Here is a 23,752-nt window from a genome sequence, read left to right on the forward strand (position 1 = left end):
ATGAGGATCTCGATATGGTATATGGGTCTAAGCTTGGAGTTGTGCGTTGTATGGTATCACAACCCAAAGATACTGATGATTGGCGGCGGACTAATATTTTTATTACCTACACTTGCCATCAAGGTAAGAACTGCCGAGTCGCCATAGATAGTGGAAGCTGCATGAATGTAGTTGCTCAAAGTGCTATTTCCAGAATGGGGCTCAAACCAGAGGCTCACCCCAAACCGTACAAGGTTGCTTGGGTTGATCAGTCTACTATCCCTGTAACCCTTAGGTGTTTAGTTCCCTTACATTTTGCTGGTTATGAGGATAGAGTGTGGTGTGATGTCCTAGAGATGGATGTTGCTCACATCATTCTAGGGAGACCATGGTTATATGATAGGGATGTCACTACCTACGGGAAATCTAACATCCGTATCTTTGAATATAAAGGGAAAAGATTCGATTGACCCCTAGTGCCCCAAAAGAGTTTAAGGTTGTGGAGCATAAAGGCAGTACTATCAAACAAACTTGCTCTAAAACACTTGGCATACTAAATCAGCAAGAATTTGAAGTTGAGTGTAAAGAATCAGGAGTTGTTTATGCTCTAGTTGCCTGCAAAGTAATCCAGATACACATCACACATCGGACAAATTTGTTAATGTTCCAAGAAAAGTGCAACCCTTATTAGAGGAGTTTCGGCAATCGTTTCCCGAGGACCTACCGGATGAATTACCACCATGCGTGATGTCCAGCACGTCATTGATTTAGTCCCAGGGTCCTCATTGCCAAACTTGCCCCATTATCGCATGAATCCCAAAGAACACGCTGAGTTGAAGCGGCAAGTAGATGAATTGCTTCAAAGGGATTCATTAGAGAGAGTCTTAGCCCTTGTGCAAGACTGCCCTACTCACACCAAAGAAGGATGGTACTTGGCGTATGTGTGTAGATAGCCGAGCCATTAATAAGATCACCATTAAGTATAGGTTTCCCATACCTAGGCTTGATGACATGCTAGATATGATGGCTGGTTCATTAATCTTTTCCAAGATTGATCTTAAGAGCGGGTACCACCAGATTAGAGTTAAACCCGGGGATGAATGGAAGACGGCCTTTAAGACAAAGGATGGCCTCTTTGAATGGTTAGTTATGCCTTTTGGCTTAACTAACGCACCTAGCACGTTTATGAGAATAATGAATCAAGTGCTACAACCATTCAATGGCAAATTTTTAGTGGTTTACTTTGATGACATCCTCACATAGTAAAACCCCGCTTCCCAAGATCACTGCGCAAGTTTTCCAAGTGCTTCAACGAGAAAAGTTGACGCCAATCTCGAAGTGCACATTCAGAGTGATCAAGTTATTTCTTAGGATTTATTGTGTCAGCCCGGGGAGTATCTGCTGATCCGAGAAAGTGAGAGCCATTGTTGAGTGGCAGAACCGACTAACATCCATGAGGTGCGAAGCTCCAGGCAGCCACTATAGGAGGTTTATCTACCGGTTTAGTACCATTATGTCTCTATCACAGATTGCATGAAAAGAAGGAGTTTCAATGGACTAAAAGTCTGAGAAGGCTTAAAGAGATTAAGAAGTTGATGAGAGGCCCAGCGCGCCCCGGACTTCAAAGTCTTGAGGTTAATTGTGATGCATCGGCATTGGGATAGGTGGTGTCCTTAGTCAAGAAGGACATCCTGTTGCATACTTTAGTGAGAAGCTAACGAAGCCAAGCAACGCTATTCCACTTATGACAAAGAGTTCCATGCGGTTGTCCAAGCCTTGCGCATGGCCCATTATCTTACCGCAAGAATTTGTGTTATATTCGATCACCAGGCCCTAAAATACTTGAGTGCCCAAAAGAAGCTAAACGAGAGGCATGCCAAGTGGGTTGAATTTCTACAAGAGTACACCTTGTACTCAAACATCGACCCGGTGTTGAAAATACTGCTGCGATGCATTAAGCCGAGTTAATATATACCTCCACCACAACAATGCTACAAGTCGGGCCAATGTGTTACTTCAAACAATGAGTGTTGAGGTTATAGGATTTGAGCGAATCAAGGGCCAATACCCCACTGCCCGATTTTAGTGAGGTATTCACTTCCCTCGGTGGAGACCCTCCATGGCCGCTAGATACCCGAGAGATGGTTTCCTTTTAAAGGAACCAAACTATGCATTCCCAGACCTCACTTGAGATTTCGATCCGGGAATTGCATCGGGGAGTTGCTGGTCACTTTGGTCGAGATAAGACAATTAGCCTAGTAGAGGACCGACGGCCGGGACTCAAAAGAGATGTTGCTAGGGTAGTGAGTCAATGAAGACATGTCGACCGCTAAGCAACAAAAAAGAACACGGGGTTGTATACCCCCGCGACCACATGCTCCGTGGCGGGACCTTAGTATGGATTTTGTGCTTGGCCTTCCTAGGACTTTGAGAGGTCATGATTCCGTATTTGTAGTAGTAGACCGTTTCTCAAAGATGGCTCATTTCATTCCTTGTTCTAAGACAAGCGATGCATCAATTGTGGCTAAACCTTCTTCCATGAGGTTGTCAAGTACCATGGGTTACCTAATACCATAGTATCCGATAGGGATGTTAAGTTCACTAGTCACTTGCGGACTCATGGAGGATGATGGGAACCAAACTCCGTTCTCGCACACCCCCAAACCGATGGGGACCGAGGTTGTTAATAGAAGTCTAGGGAACTTGTTGCGTTGCCTAATAGGAGAGTACCTTACCGGTTGGGATCGGGTCCTTACCCGGGCCGAGTTTGCCTATAATAGCTCAAGAACCGAACCACGGTCGTCACCTTTGAGGTTTGTCCGGGATACCAGCCCAAGGCTCCTATAGACCTTATTCCAGTTGTGTCAGCTCAGGACTTCCCCATCAGCCGAGTCTTGCGACACATATCGATACATGCAAGTATAAGACAGCGAATAGCACGAGTAATGATCAATATAAGTCCAAAGCTGATGTGCATCGACAGCAAGAGTTCAAGAAGGAGATATGGTGATGGTTAGGATCAGACCGCAGCGTTTCACTAAAGGTAAAGCGAGCAAGCTACATGCTCGTAGTGCGGGACCATTTGAGATTCCGAAGAAAATAGGAGCTAATGCCTATGTTCTTAATCTACCAACTAACATGGGAATCAGCAATATTCAATGTGGAGGACCTGTCCCCTTCAGGCACTCCTACACGCATCTCTATCCAGATGACCTAACACCCTTCCTTGTGATGACCCCGGATGACCTCTCACTCCCTACTACTAGTACCACCTATGCCTAAATTTCACAATAGAGTTGAGGCAGTTGAAGAGATCTTGATGAGAGAGTTACAACTACAAAAGAGGGAGGTTACAAAGAATCCTCGTTAAATGGCGGGGGCATCCGAGATCGACAACACTTGGATCACGATGGAAGAGCTACAACGACGACCCGGACATGCTAGAGTACACCGAGCCTTATTCACCGGAGGTGAATTCTTCAAAGTCGGGGAGAGTTGATGAAGACATTAGTGAACAGGAGACGGCGACCCGCGAGAGATCATCCCACGACAGCATCATGTGGATGGACGATGAGAAACACGCTCAGGCGTTGTCATGTTATTTTCTAAGTCTTAGTGGGTTGGGTAGTAGTTTACTATTTAAATATTTTGATTTCATGTTTGAGTCTTTATGGGCTGGGCCTAGAGTCTGTTTGGGCCCAATTTTGAATTATTTTGAGTTTGGGTATATATACAACTTAAGTTGGGGTTATTTGGGAATTAAACATGAGGGTTGTGAGGAATCAATTTATTAAACCATGTATCAAATCGTTTGGCAATTTGAATGAAAGAAAAGAATTAGAAAAAGCTCACGGTGCTCCCCCCCTCTCTCCCCCCCCCCGGGGTGCTGGTCTCTCTCTCGGTAAGTCTCTCCTCCTCACCTTTATCCCACAGAAAACTTCTCCTGCTCTCCTCTACAAAGATCTGCTCTTTTCTCAAAAAAAAAAAGACCTAGTTCTGACATCTCTCCTCCCCAAACCCACGGCTCTCTTCCCTTTTTAGTCTAGTTGTCGAGTCTCCTCCCCTCTTGTTCCCCCCCTCTCTATCACCTACTCTCTCTAGGATACGCCATTACTTGAATATTATTCTCCCCAGGATTCCCACTCTCAAAATATTCTCTATATATGTCCTAGATGCCAACCCCGTTTGCAGCCAAGATCAGCAGGTAACATTATCTCTCCTAAAATACTCTCAATTATTTGTTTAAAACAAAAACTTCTTAAGACTCCCTTACATTGTTAATTGTTGAATTCCTTGTTAGAAATCTGATATTGATTAGGATAGTTCTATTTTTCTTTAAGTTTCTAATAGTCTTGCATTCAATTTAGTATTATGGTGCCAAGACCCACCCCTTGTCCCAGATCTGTAGTGGCACCGGAAGATATGTGTTATACAAGCAATCATGATAAATCAGATACAAGTGCCAAAATCCACTATCGCAAGAATAGGCGTTAATTCTAAGAGTCTAGTAGCACTTTGTAGGTCCTAGTTTCTAGGCCCCCCCCCCCCCCCGGCCCCCCGCGGCCGGCCCGGGGGGGGGGGTGTTGGGGGGGGGGGGGGGGGGGGGGGGGGGGGCCCCCCCCGGGCGCGCGCGCGCGGGGGGGGGGGGGGGTTTTTTTTGGGGGGGGGGGGGGGGCGCCGGGCCCGTTGGGGGCAAAACGGGCCCCCTTTTTTTTTTTTTTTTTTTTTGGGGGGTTTTCAATGTACACACCTGGCAGGCTTGGCCATACTTTGGTTGTGATGTGGGAGACCATAATTGGACATGTAAACTTTTTGTATGCCTGCTAGTTTGTTTGCAATGCTTTGGAAACAGGCATTGAATCTCTGAGAAGATTAAGAATTTTTTCTTGTCCATCCTGATTCACCCTTCTCATGGTCAAAGTTAGTGTGACAGGAATATTGTAGTCCCTTGCAGCTGATATGGATTTTCTGGCCCTTTGATAGTTTGATAGAAATTGATGCAGAGACAAGGTCACTTCCTCTTTGCTTCTGATTAATTGATTTTATGCAAACTTCTTATCTTCTTTTTTATTTATTTATTTAAATGTAAATCTTGGTTAAGATGTTGGAACTATTCAAATTCTACAGTATACCTCAATTGAGATGGACTGTAAATATGGGTTGAGGGCCTGAAATCTACTGATTTGTGCATTAATTTTGCTTCTTGTTGGAAATACATAGATTCTTGCTGTTAGAGCAGGTTTCTAGTTAATGATGTTTCCATGATTGGAAGGATCAGAAGTCCTTCCTTGTTTGAGCTGAAATTTAGGGGGAGTGGAAGGTGCTTTTGTTTCACTGTTTTACGTTTGTTAATAATCCTAGGACTAAGAGTCTGATACTCCGTGTTGCTAGGAGCACATGACCCATATGAACCATCGGGGTACACGTGTTCATAGGGAATCTTCCAATAGGCTAGTTATTTTGGTAAGATCATATTTTATTTACTTTCCTCTCTCATTTATTTGAAATTAAAGAGTTTTGTTGGATTCTACTAGGAGTTAAATTAGAGTTTGTGTTCATGTAAATTTCTATTTCTTGTTACTCAAGTAAGGGTATTTATGTAATAGTGTTGTTTCCACTTTATTATAAAAAGAGGGCTTGAGATCACATTGATCAATTGAGCCATCATCCCAATATCGTGTTTTCTCTACATGGCATCAGAGCCTAAGTTCGATTAGGGAAGGAAAGAGAAGAAAAAAATCTCGCTGAGCAAGACATACCTCCATTGTCGAGACGTCTCTCCAGATGCCATCGCCTAGGGTTGTCTCTACTGTACGCTGTTTCATCACCGAGAAGCAGGAAACAAAGCCGTGCGAGTTCAATTCGTTCGTTGTTGAGTTCGCGAGTTACAACGAGCATAGCTTTCGGTGATTTGAGAGACACGTACTGAGATTTTCTAGTTCCATCTTCTTCTTCAACCAAGGATTGCCATCGCCTCCTTGAAAAAACCTGCAACTTCCCCATCACGGCTAAACCTGCGACTTCCAAGATGGCCATCGACCATCGACTCTGCTTCCAACGCCTTCTCTCTTTCACACATACATACATACATACATACATATATATATATATATATATATATATATATATATATATATATATATATATATATATATATATATATATATATATATATATATATATATATAAACATATATATATATATATATATATATATATATATATAATATATATATATATATATATATATATATATAGATTAATGTTTCAGGGGTTCATATTTTAGAGTTTATTTGTAATTTTTTCATAGTTTTTAGCCCAAAATAGGAGGTATGTATTTTTTTTTTTAATATCATTCCTTAGAATTGTTTGAGTTGTTCGGCTATTGCATTCTGCGACATTTCTGTTACTTCAAAAGGATAAAGACTGAAGAAGTGCAAGTATTTTTGTCAACTTGACAACTATTGATGGTACTCTTGCTCCCACTGGCTCCGAACATTACCCCACTCTTCATCCTCTTTTGGTAAGATTTGATGGAACAAATTATTTGATTTGGTTTCAATCTGCTTACCGGACTATTGCCAGAAGAGGACTTGTTGGACACATTACGGGCACCATTATTAAACCTAATACCACAAGCGTTTCACAGGATAAATGGATATTGAATGACTCTCGTATTATGTCATTTCTTTTGAATTCCATGACTTCAAATATTGCCCGTGGATACCTATTACTTGATACTGCAGCCCAAATTTGGAAGGCTACTATTGAAACATATGGGCAGTTGGGGAATGATGCACAGGTTTATAAGCTACGAAAAAAGCTTTTTGAGACTACCCAAAAGGAACTGACTGTGGCCCAATATTATGCCGAGTTGCGATCTCTTTAGCAAGAGTTGGATCATTATGGGGATTATCACCCCACTAATCTAGATGGTGTGCCTACTTATAGGAAGCACGTTGATAAGATTCGGGTATATGACTTCTTGACAGGTTTGAATGTGGAATATAATCAGATCAGAGTACAAGTATTAAGTTGTTCTCCCTTTCCTACACTAAAACAATCTTATGCCCTTGTTCAGTTGGAGGAAAGCCATCGATTAACCATGCTTCATGCTCCTATTGTGGAGAAATTAGCCTTAAAGTCTATTAGCACTAAATCTGATTCAGTTAAGGAGATGTTCAAGTGTGAGCACTGTCATAAACCATATCATACCAAGGCAAATTGTTGGAAACTCCATGGGAAGCCTGCTGATTTTGAGCAAAAAAGAGGAAAACCGAAAGCCCATATTTCTGAGACAGTTTCCACAACACTCTCTACAGACATTGGTTTTTCCCAAGAGGAGTTAGCTACTCTGCGACGTATGCTGCATCCTTCTACTGCCGGTACAGCCTGTACCACTGCTTCCTTGACTACCCATACCAAGTCCTACTTTGCTACTTCAGGTAAAACTTTTACAGGCTTCCAAGTTTCTTCAGTTTCTACTCCTTGGATCATTGATACCGAAGCCATAGATTATATGACAGGTTTATCCTCTTTTTTCTTATAATATTCTCCAACTTTTGAAAAGGATAAAATTCGAATCGCTGATGGCTCCTATTTTTCCATTGCTGGAAAAGGGACCATTTAGCATTCTCCATCACTTTCTTTGTTTAACGTTTTGCATGTTCCCTCTTTCTCTACTAATTTGCTCTCTATCAGTAGTCTTACACATAACTTATATTGTAAAGTGACTTTTTTCCCACCTTACTGTGTTTTCTAGGATTTGGTCACGGGGAAGGAGATTGGACGTGGTAAACTAGACAAAGGACTTTATTTGCTTGAGCCGATTGGAGGATCTACTTTTACTCTAACTAGATCTTCTAATTAGGTCCATTCGGTAATATCAGACTTTCATCAGTAGCACCGTAGGCTAGGTTAACCCCTTCTAGAACTCATAAGAAAGTATATCCTGATTTGGTTTCTTCTTGTAACGAGGATAATTTTTTTTTGTGAAGCCTGCATTTTTGCGAAGCAAACTCGTTCTACTTATTTACCTTCTCTTCATAATAGAAAATCTATTCCTTTTGTGCTAATTCATACTGATGTGTGGGGCCCTTGCCAACATATGTCTATTACTGGCCATGGATACTTTGTTACTTTTACTGATTGCCACTCTCGTTCTACATGGATTTATTTTTTAAAACAAAAAAAAATGAGGTTTTTCAATGTTTTGTGACTTTCATAATATGATTAAAACTCAGTTCAATGCCACTGTGAAGATCCTTCGTAGTGACAATGGCACATAGTATATTGATGGTGAGTTTGAGAGATATCTCTCTGACTCTAGCATAATACACCAGACCAGTTGTGTTGATACGGTTGCCTAGAATGGGGTTGTCGAAAGGAAGAATCGGCATCTTTTAGAGATAGCCTGTTCAATTATGATTGCTATGAATGTACCTGACCAATATTGGAGTGATGCTATACTCACTGCTTCTTACCTTATGAATAGGATGCCTAGTAGGATACTTGGTTTTAAATGTCCTAATGAGATTTTCCAGGGAGCCTCTTTTTTTATTATTCCTCCAAAGTTTTTTGGATGTGTGTGTTATGCCAGAATTACAGCCCACCAGAGTAAGTTGGTTCTCTGCGGCCTACGTTGCATTTTTTTGGGGTATTCTGCTACTCAGAAAAGTACAAATGTTATCATCCTCCTTCTAAGAAAACCATTGTATCCATGGATGTAATTTTTCATGAGTCTTGCCCTTACTATACACCTCTCCAGGGGAGAGTCCTAGAGGAGAGGTGTTCTTTCCAACTCTAGATCTTCCTATCACACACCAACACAACTTAAGAGTTCAAGAAGAGTAACCTCTAGGAAAAAAACCAGTGGGCTACAAATGGGTGTTTATAATTAAACAAAATATGGATGGATCAGTCAACAAGTTGAAGGCTAGACTAGTTGCAAAGGGGTTTACCCAGACCTATGGGATTGATTATCAAGAGACTTTTGTCCCTGTTTCAAAACTAAACACTGTCAGAGTTCTGTTGTTTGTAGCTGTGAACAAAGACTGGAACTTGCACCAGCTAGACGTAAATAATGCTTTCTTACATAGGGAGTTAGTAGAAGAAGTCTATATGGAAATCCCACATGGTTTCTCCGATGACAATATTGCAGGGAAAATTTATCAGTTGAAGAGGTCAATTTATGGATTAAAATAGTCTCCTAGATGCTAGTTTGGACGCATTGGACGCCTCCTAAAGGCAATGACTTCTATTGGGTACAAGCAAAGCAATGCTGATCATACACTATTTGTTAAGAAGTCAGGTACTAACATCACACTTCTCATTGTTTATGTAGACGATATTGTCATCACAGGGAATGATGGTGAAGAAATTCAAAGGTTGAAGGACTTTCCTGGCAGAGAGTTTGAGATTAAAGATCTAGGGAAGTTACATTACTTTTTAGGGATTGAGGTAGCTTGATCAAAGAAGGGTATATTCCTCCCAAAGAAAGTATGTCCTAGATTTATTATCAGAAGTGGGAATGTTGGGGTATAAAGCAGTTGATACCCCTTATTGAAGCTGGAGCTAAGCTTAAAAAAAGAGAGGGAGAACTAGTGGATAAATGAAGATACCAAAGGCTAGTAGGGAAGCTTATTTACTTGTCCCACACCAGGCCAGACATTGCTTATGCTGTGGGGATAGTGAGCCAATTCATGCATGGTCCATATTTAGCTCATATGAAGGCTGTTACAAGAATACTACAATATTTGAAGGGAACTCCTGGAAAAGGAAAACTTTTGTCACCCACTGATAACTTAAGAGTAGAAGCATACACCAATGCAGACTGGGCTGGATCTCCGGACAGGAAGTCAATTTCAGGTTACTGTACCTTTGTTGGAGGTAATCTAGTTACTTGGAGAAGTAAGAAACATAATGTGGTAGCTTTATCTAATTCCGAAGCTAAATATAGAGCTATGGTTCATGGAGTTTGTGAGCTACTATGGTTGAAAGGCTTGCTGCAATATATTGGAGTCCAAGTTCCAAACCCTATGATGTTATACTGTGACAAAAAGGCTGCTATTAGTATTGCTAATAATCCGGTGCAACATGATCGAACTAAGCACATTGAAATTGACAAGTTTTTTGTCAAAGGAAAGCAAGAACAAGGGCTTATCTGCATGCCTTTTGTGAGGTCTGGAGACCAAGTGGCAGATGTTTTCACTAAGGGTTTGAAGAAAAAGATTTCCTTCCTATTGTGGGCAAATTGGGCATAACTAATATCTATGCCTCAACTTGAGGGGGAGTGTTGGATTCTACTAGGAGTTAAATTAGAGTTTGTGTTCATGTAAATTTCTATTTCTTGTTACTCAAGTAAGGGTATTTATGTAATAGTGTTGTTTTCACTTTATTATAAATAGAGGGCTTGAGATCACATTGATCAATTGAGCCATTATAACAATATCGCGTTTTCTCTACTAGTTTCTACCTCCATTAAGCTGTAGCCCCTTCATTATAAAAGGTCCATCATGAGGGGGAGACCACTAAGTCTGCAGGGTTCTTCTTAGGAGTCTCTCCATCTCCTCTTCTTTCTTTTCTTTTTTGTGTGTTTTATTTTTGTTGCTTCTTGTCACAACATGCTTGTATGTATATGGACTCCCTCTACTGTCAACCAAACTAGATTATATTGATTAACAATGACATTTTGTTTGGATTTCTCCAAATGATTTCTATGCATGAATCAATATCTGAGCCATACAAAAGAAGGGATTTTGATGGATGTTGATTTGATTCAGATATTACCATGATCAGGTTTATGTGAATATCTATTTATAGAGTTCTATGATAGAATCTTTCAATGCTAAGTGACATGATTTCATTTATAAGTTATTTTGTATGCTTCTTTGGGCAATGATTCTACAGGGTTGACCTTTGCCATCAGGCAAATGACGAAGAGGAGGAGGATGAAGACAGTAATTTCCGAGAAGGCTTACTGGAAAAGACACAGGCTAAGTCAGGTTCATCTAACAGGGTTAGTCTCAGAAAATGCTGCTGTTTTCAAGCCATTCATGTTGGAAGCCGACAAAGATTTGTGATTATGGTACGGAAGCATCAAATTGAACTAGCACTGGTCTCTATTTCTCATTCATAGTATTTTCTGATAATTCTTTTTTAGTGATCATATTGGACACATATTCCAGAACAAGTAAGCTAATATTGATTGCACAAACTCAGACCATTTTAATTCCTCTTTCCCCAGGTGATGGCGTTAGTGTTTTTCTTTATGATGGCATTTGCAGTGCTAATTTGGATTGGCAGGGGGAAAAATCGCATTGATTCGTCTCTTGTGGCTCGGGTAATGATTTAATTCCTGGTCATTAAATTTTCTTGCCAAATATCCTTACAAAAGATCCTTTAGTCTCGTCGATTAGACTTATTGAATCATGTGAAAACATTTTAGCAAGAGTTGTTTAGAATAGGACCTACAGTCTGTATATAAGGAACAGTTTGCAATATGACAACCCAGATAGGCAGATGTATGTACGTGAGGTCTGACGGGTCCCTGTTGGCTCAAACCATTTGCCAGAAATGGGTAGACTGATGGAGCCAGTTGTTAGTTGAGGCAAATAATCCAGTTTTTAAACCAGAAGGATCCTGCATTCCACGTGGAACCACCCTAAAACTCTACCATCTACCAAGTTGACAAGTGGAAGAGATAAACAAATCTCAAAACACTGTAGAAGTTAAATTAACTCCTTCTCTGGGCAGATGTCGTCAACTGCACCTAAGTATCAAAAGTTCAAAACATATTGTTTCTGTAGATCTAAAAAGATCCTGCCCATGTAGCCGACCACATTAAGTTGGTATAAGGCTGAGTTTGCTTTTGTTGTGGTGGAGGCGCTGGGATATTAATTTTTTCTTTGATTATTACCCCCCTCACTCCTCTTCTTTCTTCTGGAAATAGGAGGTTAAATGTGTTGAATTAAAGTGGAAAAGAGGAATGGAAACTCAGTTCCCAAGATTCCAAATGTTGAACAGTATAGAGTTCATGTAAAATGTGAATGATGTCTATACAACTCAATCAGTATTGAAGATATTAATCTGTTCATGATGTCACCAAATTTGTTGTCTTTGGATCCCTTGTCTTATGCTTTAGATGATATTAAGTAACTTTGAACACTTCAACTAGCTAAAGAAACAGAAAGTTTGAGAACTACCATAGAGGACTCAGAAGTGGTTGAGCAAACTCTGTTTGATTCTTGAAATCAGTATAGTCCCTCCTAAATTATAATATTAAAATGTGTATTAGCCATTTAAAATGGTGTAACTATTTCAGCTTAATTATAACGTTTAGATTCTGTTTCTCTCTATTTTTTTAGCTGTGGTATACCTGGTTTTGGCATTTTAGTTTAGACCTTGTTAGCTTGTTTATTTTTTTCCAGTAACTTTCGTGCAGGTATACATAGATGCCTTTTCCATAACAATGCTTTTACTTGGAGGAGCTCTGGCTTGCTATGGTGAGCAATTATAATCTTAATTGGTTCTGTTGTTTTATGATGTTGGTTTTTATCTTCCTGTTGACCTTTTACTTGAATGGACACTGTACAGTTAGTTATTTCCCCCCCCCCCCCCTTTCTTTCTTTTTACTTTTGGCATCTCTCTTGTATTAGTAGACATTGGAGAGAATTCAAATGGAACCCCAAAGAAGTATATTGTTCTTGGCCATGACAGAAACCCCATATATGAGGGCAGCATGCTTTTGGAAGGTCTTTACATTTCTTCCGGTCAAGGTTTAAAATTTTGATTTCAAGGCTAGTTTCAGCTAGCCTCAAGACCAAGATATAGCTGAAATGATGTGCCGAGACCAGGGAATTTGCTATGGAGATTTTGATTGAAAAATAGAAGCTTGAATTCAAGAAACCAGTTTGGATGCTCGAGAGGGTCATGAGATCTTTCAAATTAGTGAATCTCGGTTGAAACATGAGAATATAAGACATGGGATGGACCAAGATGGTCGAAACACTCGAAATGAGTTGACCAATTGAAACACAAGACTTTACGGTTTCCCATCAAGTTCCGTCTTGGTTTTTTTCAGAAAACCAAAATTTCAATGAATATATAAATATAAATTCTGCCTAACTTAAAAAGGTAGATTAGTGTCTTCTTATATTTAATTTCAGTTTTAAGAGTATAAAAAAATCTAGGCTTTCTAGTTTCTAATTGAAGAATGGTCCAACTTGGAGTCAAAATCAGTTTAGGACGCCAACATAATTATTATGTATAAATAGACTCCTCTCGATGGTGATAGATGAGATTTGAATGAAGGAAGTTAAGCTTCCCTTCAGGCACTTTATGTGTGTTTACCTTGGTTCTGTCAATTAGTTTGAAGATCCAAACCCTGGGAAGGTTCTAAGTGAAATCAAGCTTAAACTTTTGACAGTGGTTGTATAGGACACCTTCTATCTCCATCTTCAGGTGAATCCAAGCAACATTAGGCTCCATTGAGGTATCTTGCAGCCTACACTCCAAATTTTTTTTTTTTTTTAAAATATAAATTTTAAGAGTTCCCAAGACAACCAAAATTGAAGGTTAGATCTATGCCAATCTAACTATTAAATCTGTCCCATGCTTTAGGTACATTCTGCTAACCCTGTTGACTTTATATCCTAAGCTAACCCCGTTCTGGCCCATTTGATTTCAAGATATAAATATTTCTTGAGTTTTCGTACCCCCTGAACCCTAAAACAAGATCCCTAGTGTCTTCTAATTTAACCATACAAACCAACCAAAAACTTGGGGGATCATATCCCTATGTTATAGCCTACATTGTCGCCAAGTTTCAACCCATTCTGACACCCATAGACTCCAGTTTCCCATCTTAAGAACTGTACCCCATATCTCCCATGGGATGGGTTAAGTATTCTTCATTATCTCAAATATCATTTAAGAATGCATGATCCTTCAGCCATATTACAAAGAACCTCCATATCCCTAACCAAATTTTCAAGAAACCTTTTCTTGGTCCTATATGAGTTGGTTCTCTTAATGATCTTGGAAGTCAGTGGTGCCCATTCAATTGGGTCTGCATCAAGTAGTATCGGAGCATGGAAAAACCAACCACTATGGAAGATGAGAATGAAGACAAAGAATTTATCCTAGAGCTGCTGGATGAGTCAACTGATGATGATTCTATGCTGAACCTAACCACAGAGGAAGGTTGAGATGAAGAACACTACAAATATGATTCTGAGGAAGACTTCCATGTTGCCCATGTTGTCATCAATGGCATAGTTGCTGAAACACATGGTGAAGATTGGAGGAGAGAGTGCATCTTCTGCACCATGATGAGAACCAATGATCACAACACATGGGTAATTGTTGATAGTGGTAGCAGTGCGAATTTTGTTTTAGAGGCGTTTGTTAAGAGATTAGACTTAACAACTGACAAACATTGCGACCCCTGTAAAGCCTCTCCTTGAATAGTAATAAAATGAAGGTAATGGGATTATGCTTGGTCCCCCTGAAACTATGAGGCTCTGATGTACTTTTGGGAAGACCCTTGTTATATGACAATGATGTCAGTATATCAAGGAGAACAAATGAGCCAATTTGTGCACTAGGGACAGAAAATTGTACTCCAGCCCTAAAATTGCCAGCTATGATTAAGAAAAAGCAAGCTATTTGAACCAACTGGAATGCAGAAGGGTCAGCGGAGAAGATGCTAATTTTCCCAGGTATAGTGAAAATGCTATTAGCTTCTGGGGATGAGTTCCAAGTAACAACATAGAATCAGTTTTGACTTTTCCCCTAGACACAAGAGAAGCGGTTCCTCCATTGGAGGCTAAGCTCATACAGCCCAAGGAAGAGCTGCTGCTTGAAGTTCCAATAAAGGAAATTCTAGGGGTAGATGACAAAACCTTGGGGCCTGCTTAAGCAAGCATAAAACAATTGAAGACAAAGAGCTACTGCCCAAGAAGTTTGAAGTAACTACCGGAGTGCTGCCTGGAGGGAGCACCTTCTCTATTTGATGCTCATCATGACCTTGACCTAGTTTCTGGTACTATTCTACTTGGAGAAGGAAAGTTAATATCTGAAATTGTGACAACAGAGATTTTACTGGTAGAATGGGTTGTTGAGAAGGAAAAGATCAAAGCAAGCAAGGGAGAAATTGTGCAAGATAAAAAAGGACTTGAGAGCACTCCACTACAAGCCACCAGAATTCAAGATATTGTTCTTGAAGAAAAAGATTGTGTACCTCAAATCTTCAAAGAGGAGGAGAACAAGGCTGTATATGGTACTATAGTTCACAAAGGCATGATCATGGCGGTCTAACAAAATTTGTGATTAAAGAAGACTGCAAGAGCATGGCTGCTGATTTTGAACATGAGCATACCAAATTGTCATACTGCCATGTTCTTCGAGGATGAAGCTCTCAGAGTTGAAGACTTCATTCCTAGAGTTTTTACAATGCCAGCGTACTGCTAAGGAATGGTTAAGGCCACTAAGCACATCCATCCCCAATCCCCCGGCCCACCCAAAAAAAAATGATCAATACCAAATTTGAGGACTTTTAAGATGAGAAGAGTTTATGCAGATCCAGCCAGGGATCAAAATCTCAATTCTGAGGCTGGTTTCAACCAGCCAAAAAGCGAGCTATGGCCGAGATGGGTAGAACATGTTGAAACCAGGGATTTTGTGAGTAAAACTGGACATGTATGGGCTGGTTGAAACCACGGAAAATTTTCAAAACAGTAAGTTTGAGTTGGTTCAAATTGGTCAAAATTGGCCATAACTTGGCATTTATTGGTCGAAACCAAGGTAAAAAAATTCGATCGAAATGAACATTTCGACCGAAACTGGATATTTTTTTCCTGATTCTTGAAAACTCAATTTCGAGCCTCAAATGCACTCAAATTGATTTGGATTTTTGCATACTAGCTATTTCAAGCATAATAAACACTATAATAACTACTAGTTTACTAAAAAACTACTGAAAATGTAACATCCAGCATTCCAAGTATATAGTACATGAACCAGAGAAGAAGCTGTATTGTTATTACTTAGTACTTACAAGTTACAACTTACAACTTACAAGTCTATTCTATTCAAGCCTCAATGTCTCCCTCTTCCGTCTGCACCCCATACAAATGACAATATAACTCCCATGATGTTTGCCCCCACCCCATATAGTTTTGGACATAGTCAAGAACTGCACCTCTGTTTGTGGCCTCATCCACATGCATAAGATTCCCTAACGGTGGGAAGTTGTGAATCTCCAAAGGAACTGGTGGTGGTGGGCCTTGTGGTTGTGGAATAGTGTGGAAGATCTGCTCAACAAATAAAAGACCACCCTGCCCCTGGCTCTCAAGACTAGGAGAAGGATAAGGATACTGATAAGGTCGTTGTGGCTGACTCCGATAATCGACAGTGGGAGGGACACCATAAGCTCCATAGGCCGCTCCATAACCATAAGGCTCCAGTCGTGGCTGATTGGCCTGACCTTGAATCTGATAGCCAGGAGGGACACCATATGGTCCATAAGCATAAGGACCATAACCATAAGTCGACTCGGTAGAACCAATACTCTCCACAGCAGTATCATATGAGGACTCTGCAGGCCTATGCCATCCGGATCCTCTAGAGGTGGAGTCTCTAGCATCATCAATGCTCATCGATCTCATAGATCCCACCAAGCTCTCGGCATCGGATGGACGGTAGGACCCATATGATGGCGTGTCCTCTGTGCTCCAGCCATGCTGTCTCCCCTTCCCCTTCCTCGAATATGTAGAGGAAACATTTTTGCCTCGAGATGCAGCTCCAGTATGGACTGAATCCTGTGTCGCGTGGGTGAACTGACTCTCTCCTGTGAATCTCGGTGGTCGTCCTCCCCCCCCTTGACTCTCACATACTGCTGGTGGTGGTGGTGGTGGTCTCTCCCTAGGATCAGCTGAATCCTGATCACGAGGTCCCACACCCTCCTCATCCCCTCCATCATCATCATCACCGTCATCATCACCACCATCGTCGTCATCGCCGGAGGCCTGAGTCACCTCATCCTCAGTGTTGGACCAGAAAATCAAATCTTCACTCTGGGTGGATGCACTAGGGTGTGGCACGAAGGGACGGGCGGGCTCTGCATGTGGCCTCCCCTCCTAGGCCATGAAGTCCCCCACATCAGCCCCCATCTCCTCTGCAATTTGACTATTGGGAAGACCTCCATCCTCATCCAGCAATCCGTCTCCACTATCCCTGATCCAGTCAACTACTGGGTTATCATCATCATCCATCTCAAATATGTTGGCCAACTCGATATTGGTGCTCTCTCTATCCATCCCCTGTCTAATATGATCCTCTCTTAGTCTCATATTATAGTGTAGGTAGACAAGGTCCTCTAGACGCTTGACACCCAATCGGTTGCGCCTCTTCGAGTGAATGAGGCTGAAGGTGCTCCAATTTCGCTCACAACCAGTGGCAGAACATGTTTGGGAGAGCACTGTGCTTGCAATCCTACTCAAGTTGTGTGAATCACGTCCAAATTGCAACCACCACTCAGCTGCAACAAACATAGACTCCAAGTCATTTTAATATTTAAATAACTAAATTAGAGATAGAATATAATAATTAAATGTATAATGAAATAAATGAATGAACTTACCTGCAAGGGCGGTTTCCCGTCCCGATACGGCCACAGCACGACCGAAGCTCCCAGTGGCATCCCTAAAAGCCTTTATCTAATATATAAAGAGAAAAAACAATAACTAGTTACTAGGTTAATGACTTAGTATAAAACTACGAATTGTGAATATCAAATGATTCTAATCACTGATTCACTATCTCACCTCCATAAGGATGACTGCTTGTTTAGCTGTATCCGGTTCGAACTTCTCCACTACAGTTTAGACAGCATCCATCAAATCTTGCCTCATCCCAAGATTGTCCTTGTAATGGTACTTGGGATTTAAATAGTATGTTGTGTAAGAAAAAGTATGTCATAAAAGGGAATAGTTAATGCTTAATAGTGTGATAACATAATGAAAATTAAATTAAATACTAGACTTAACAACTCACCAGCCTTATGTAGTGGATGCTGCAACATAGACTCCCATCTACTGTTGATGATTTGAAGGTCTTTCTTGTTGCCGCGTGGGTGGACCTGAGCAACTTGCTGCTTCATCCTATCTACTGCAGCAAATATGTGTGCTAGAGTAGGTTTTCTTTGCTGATCTACCATCCTCAACACATTCACCACAGGCTCAAGCATCTTCACCACTATCCTCACATTGTGCCAGAAACTCTCATCAAGGATAGTCAACTGAGCTCTCCTTCCTCCCACTGATGAAGAACCCTCCCAGTTAAACCACTCCTCTGATGCAAACATACTCCTAAGGTCAGTCTTCCTACTCTCAAAGCTCTGTAGTGCTATCCAATTAGTAGCAAATCTGGTTATGCCTGGCCTCACTAACTCACCCTGACACTTGTCCCTCATCATCCTTAATGCATAGGTGTGGTTATATATGAAGGTGCTAACGTGTCGAGCTTGGTCCACCGTATTCTTCACAAGCTTGACCTTTCCAATCTCCTTCAACATTAAGTCAATGCAGTGAGCAGCACAAGGAGTCCAAAAGAGCCTATATCTGTCCCTCCATCAAGGCATCAAGCCATCAATACAAAGTTATAAAGTGTACATGTATATGTGTAAAGTGTAATGTAAATATATGTATTTACAAATGAAAATTAATATTATATGTTTAGACTTTAGATACCTGGAGTTCTCCTGCATCTTCAACCCAGCTTTCTTGTAGTTGGAGCCATTATCAGTCACAATTTGAACTACATTTTCCACTCCAACCTCCTTCACCACTTGCTTCAGTAATTTGTAAATGTATTTTGCATCTTTCTTCTCATCGGATGCATTTACTGACTTGAGGAACACTGTCCTCCCATCACAATTCAACATGAAATTGATGATGGATTGTCTAGTGGGACCAGTCCAACCATCACCATCGAGTCACTCCATAATGATTCCACATGGGCTTTAATCCCTTAATGTACTCATTTATGTCCTCTTTATGCTTAGGCAAATACACATTATATATCTCATATGGAGTGGGGCCCCTGTACACCACTCCCAACCCTCGCCTATCCGCTTCAATCATATCTCTCGTAGTAGGGCCCCTGGGCTATATGTGCTGGAACACTATGGTAATGCGCCCATTTGGAGAAAGCCATCCCCACTTTCTCCTTCACACTCCCCCATAAGTGCTTCAACTTTCTCTGTTTATGCTCAGGTCCCGCAAATAGGGCCGGATCATTGCGAAGAATCTCAAGATCCGGATATGTAGGATGTGCTGAGGAAGCTCGACCCCTTGTAGGGGCCCGTGGGATAGGAGCCTCTTGCCTCACACTCTGAGACCTCCTCATAGGGACTTGGAAGCCACCTGTGCCTCCCATACCTACTGGCTCTCTAGAGGACCCACAACCCAGACCCCTCTGTTGCCTCCTCATGTCATCAATCCTCTGTTGCTCCCTATTCATCATCATCGCCCTCCTCAGCTGATCGGCCTCTGGAACAGGGTCACTGTCTCCTGGCTCATCCCTACCATAACCCTCAAGATCTGGAAGGTCATCTAAGCAGGCATCCTCGAACTCATCCCTCAGTGTTCTCTTCTCTTTCCTCTTTTGCTTTCCACTACTAATATATGAGGCCATTGACCTCTTGACCTCTACAGGCACCTTTGGGCACCCTGTTACATCCCTGCTGCCACCAGCTAGATGCACCTTCAATCTAGTGGCCCCACCTCCTCCTATTTGTTTCTTACAGTAATTACACTCGCTCTTCCTTTTATCAGCTGTCAGTGGCCTCCCATGATCCTAAGCTATGTCTAACATCTTTAAAATAGAGTGCCTGATACAGGAAACACACACTAAGTATCTTGAAAAGCTCCACAATATGCTCCAAAAATGACATACATGCTTCTAATAATAACCTCCTATTTTTAAATATAAAAAAAAATATATATGTATAACTATATAAGTATTTTTTAATATATAAATAATTTTAAAATATATAAAATACACACTATCTTAAAAATATCCACAACATGCTCAAATAATTGCATACATGCTTCCACTAATACTCTCCTATTTTTAAATTTAAAACAGAAATTAATTATTTTTTTAATATTTAAATATTTTTTTTAATTATTTAAATATATATTAAATACAGTAAAATTACATAATTAACAGAAAAAAAAATTAATTCATCACCATCACAGCATTATGGTGTCTCAACTCTCACATACATTCATTTGAAGCTTATACATGTACTATACATAAACATTTTTAATAATATGCATAATTTAGTAAATAATTTTTAATAACAGAAAAATAAAAAAAATAGTAGGAAGAATCAAAAAATAATTCTGACACTACAAATTCATAGATCATCACTCTAAAGTAAACATATATAAATTTGGAAGCAATCTAACATGATTTAAGGCACAAATGAAACAAAAATAAAAAAATGAGGAAGTTGGTTACTCACCTTGCAAGATTTGAGAAAATGCACAAATGGAGGAGCAAATGAAGTGTTTGAAGGAAAATACTAGAAATTAGGTGTAGAATGGGATGAAAGCAAGAGAAATGAGCAAAAATTGCAAAATCAGGTCGAAATAGCTCTGGCGATATGGCTCGAAATCTCGAAATAACGTCGAAATGGCGAAACAGGGTCGATTTTGGGTATTTTATAACCTATGGAAGTGTCGTTTCGGCCCGATATGGTATCGGGCCGAAATATCGAATTTCGGTCGATACAAAACGAAATGGATACTTTTCGTGCCTACTACTATATTTTGTTTCGAGTTGGATTTTTGCAGGCATTTCGATCGAAATTTCGATCATTTCGATCGAATTTTCTTCCATGGTCGAAACATCCCAAATTTCCAAAATATTGGTCGAGGCTACTGAAATTTCGGAAATACTATCGAAACTTGTAGACACCTGGGATTTCTAAAACTTACCCATGGTTTTGTCTTCGTTTCTTGGGAAACTGAAATTTCAGCCTGTCTCCATCAAACTGTAAACTATGGATCCAGCACCAAGTTATCGTACTTTCTTTTGAATCAACCTAGGTTGATAGAAATGGGTGTTGGACCTTTCTTTGATATGTTTATGTGGTCATGGCACTATTCTATAGGCCCATAAGTTCAATGCCTAGGCTAAGTAAAAAAATAATTTAATTAATTGCTTTATTTAATGGAAATTCTACGTAACTTAATTATAGGGTAAAATAGTCTTTTCTTATATTTTATTTCAGTTTTAAGAGTCTAAGTTGGTTGGGGCTATTAACTTTCTCTCTTGAGTTAGTTTCTAATTCAAGTTATGAGCCAACTTGGAGTCCAAATCAATTTTTGACTCCAACATATTACGTTAAATAGACTCCTCCACTCCATGCAGAGAGATGAGATTTGAATATATTGAAATGAGCTTCCCTTTAAGCACTTTCTATCTGTTTACATAGGTTCTACAATTATTTTCAAGATCCAAGCATTAAGAGTTCTGGTTCTGTCAATTAGTCTGAAGATCCAACCCCATGAAGGTTCTATGTGAAATCAAGCTTAGACTTTTGATAGTGGCTGTATAGGATAGCCTTCGATTTCCATCTTTAGGCGTAAACCCAGCAACGTTCAGGCATCTAGCAGCCTACAATCCATTCCCCTTCTTATATCGCCAGGTTTTCTATTTTTCTATTTTTTTTTTTGGGGAATTTTAGAGTTCCCGAGACACCAAGAATTCAAGGTCAGGTTTATGCCAATCTAACCATTAGATCTATCCATGGGACAAAATTCGCACAAGACCTGGGAAATTTTGCGTGAAATGTCCCATTTCTAGAAATGGGGAACAAAATTATAGGGGAATGAAAAAAAGAAGTCCCAGGTTTCCCTCGAAGCTTGGGAAACTTCAACGAAACCGTGCAAAATTGGGAAGTTTCTTCAAACAAAAAATTCTACATCAAGTTTCGACAGGTTTAAGGGTATTTTTGGGGTGGGACGAGATATATAAATTAATTAGAGTATAAATAACATATTGACATATTCATTTTGCATAAATAAGTCAACATAGATATGTCATTCAAAGTGCATAACATTAATGTAAAGTTTTCTGACAAATACACTATAAACCTAACTATTTAAGGACATAACATTCAATATATAACATATGTGTTCAAAACATCAAATACAAAGTAACTGACAATAAAAGGGAAGTATGACTCAATGCCAAGAGGAGTGCCTGGGTAGATCCATCCCGTGAGCCGAGTAGTACTGTGCCTGTAACATCCTCTCCTTCAACCAACAGATATAGACATCCCATAACATGTTATGCCTATGGTTGTTGAGGTAATCGCAACTGCAGCTCAATAAGTCTAATCATCAATATGCCTAAGATAACCAATCTAAGGGAATACCAAATTTTGATAGGGAAGTCCTAACGAAGAATTTTTATTTTCCCTTTCTTTCATGTTTCCCCAAATATTATGACCAATACCCCCTCCATTAGGACTTTCCTATCCAAATTGTGTATTTCTTCATATTGGTTATCTTAGGCATGTTGATGACCAGACTTATAGAGCTACAGTTGTTGATTACCTCGACAACCATAGGCATAACATATCATGGGATGTCTATATTTGTTGGTCAGAGAAGAGGATGTTACAGGCACAATACTACTCAACTCATGAGATGGATCCACCTAGGCACTCCTCTTGGCATTGAATTATGCTTCCATTTTATTGTCAGTTACTTTGTATTTGATGTTTTGAACTTAGAAGTTATATGTTAAATGCTATGTACTAAAATAGTTAAGTTTATAATGCTTTTGTCAGAAGACTCTCCATTGATGTTATGTACTTTGAATGACACATCCACATTGACTTTTTTTATAAAATGAATATGCCCATTTATTATTTAAACTTTAATTAGCTTATGTGCAGAGTCCACCCTCTAAAACCTGTCGAAACTTGCAGGAAAAAGTCCTAGTTTTTAGAAAATCTCCCATTTTCACAAGTTTGAAACTTGAGTTTCCCTTGAGTTTTTTTCAATGGATCTGTCCCACACTTTAGGAACATTATCCCCATACCCTAGTGACCTTAGATCCCAGTTTGACCAAAGGTTCAAGATCTCACTCTCAAGGGCAATGTTGCCTTTGACAAAAAGCGAGATCCTAAGCCAGATTTGGTATTTTTTGATGGGTCAACTCGAGTAAACTCAAGGGCCCATCTCCTGGGGGTTTTTAAGGCTCAAAGTTGGTATTTAGCCTATTCTAGGCCTTCTGAATATATTGGCAGCTTAGATTTGTGAGAAAACAACCTTAAGTATGAGTTCTAACTCGACCCTAATTTTGAAACTGAAATGAAACATGAAAGGTTATAAAACTTGGAATAGAGAACCATTAGGACATACAAATGAAAAGCGAGTGATTAGATACATCAAATAACTAAAATTCTTACAGCATTCCATCCATATCAGTAAAATAGAACATCACAGTCTCGACTCTTGAGAATGCAATAATACAACCATCATAAGTTCAATATAAATCATAACTTCATCACAGAAGTGTTGGGTACAGCTCATGCTTCACATTCTATAGCCAATGACCTTCTCCGTGCACGGAATTTCCTTTGTAGTTTGGGCTTAGGCCCATAAATAGCTATTGTGGCTTAGGGTTTCTAAATCTGTATATATTCTCTCCAACATTTATAGCCAGTTGTTAAGATGTAGATGTGCTAAAC

At 39.9% G+C, this 23,752-nt stretch overlaps 1 protein-coding gene across 1 annotated transcript in view; it reads left to right on the forward strand.

The window, feature by feature from the left end:
* The window catches only part of CAND3 (tobamovirus multiplication protein), a 71,517-nt gene that overhangs the window by 34,259 nt on the left and 13,506 nt on the right, over nt 1-23,752 (forward strand). Inside the window, exons 6-8 of the mRNA XM_089145949.1 lie at nt 10,888-11,065; nt 11,225-11,320; nt 12,422-12,482. Coding sequence (XP_089002075.1) covers nt 10,888-11,065; nt 11,225-11,320; nt 12,422-12,482 — 335 coding nt within the window. The remainder of the gene's footprint in view (nt 1-10,887; nt 11,066-11,224; nt 11,321-12,421; nt 12,483-23,752) is intronic.

Source organism: Hakea prostrata, chromosome 2, assembly GCF_041222555.1.
Source record: "Hakea prostrata isolate BN-2017 chromosome 2, UWA_Hpros_2, whole genome shotgun sequence".
Taxonomy (NCBI): Eukaryota; Viridiplantae; Streptophyta; class Magnoliopsida; order Proteales; family Proteaceae; genus Hakea; species Hakea prostrata.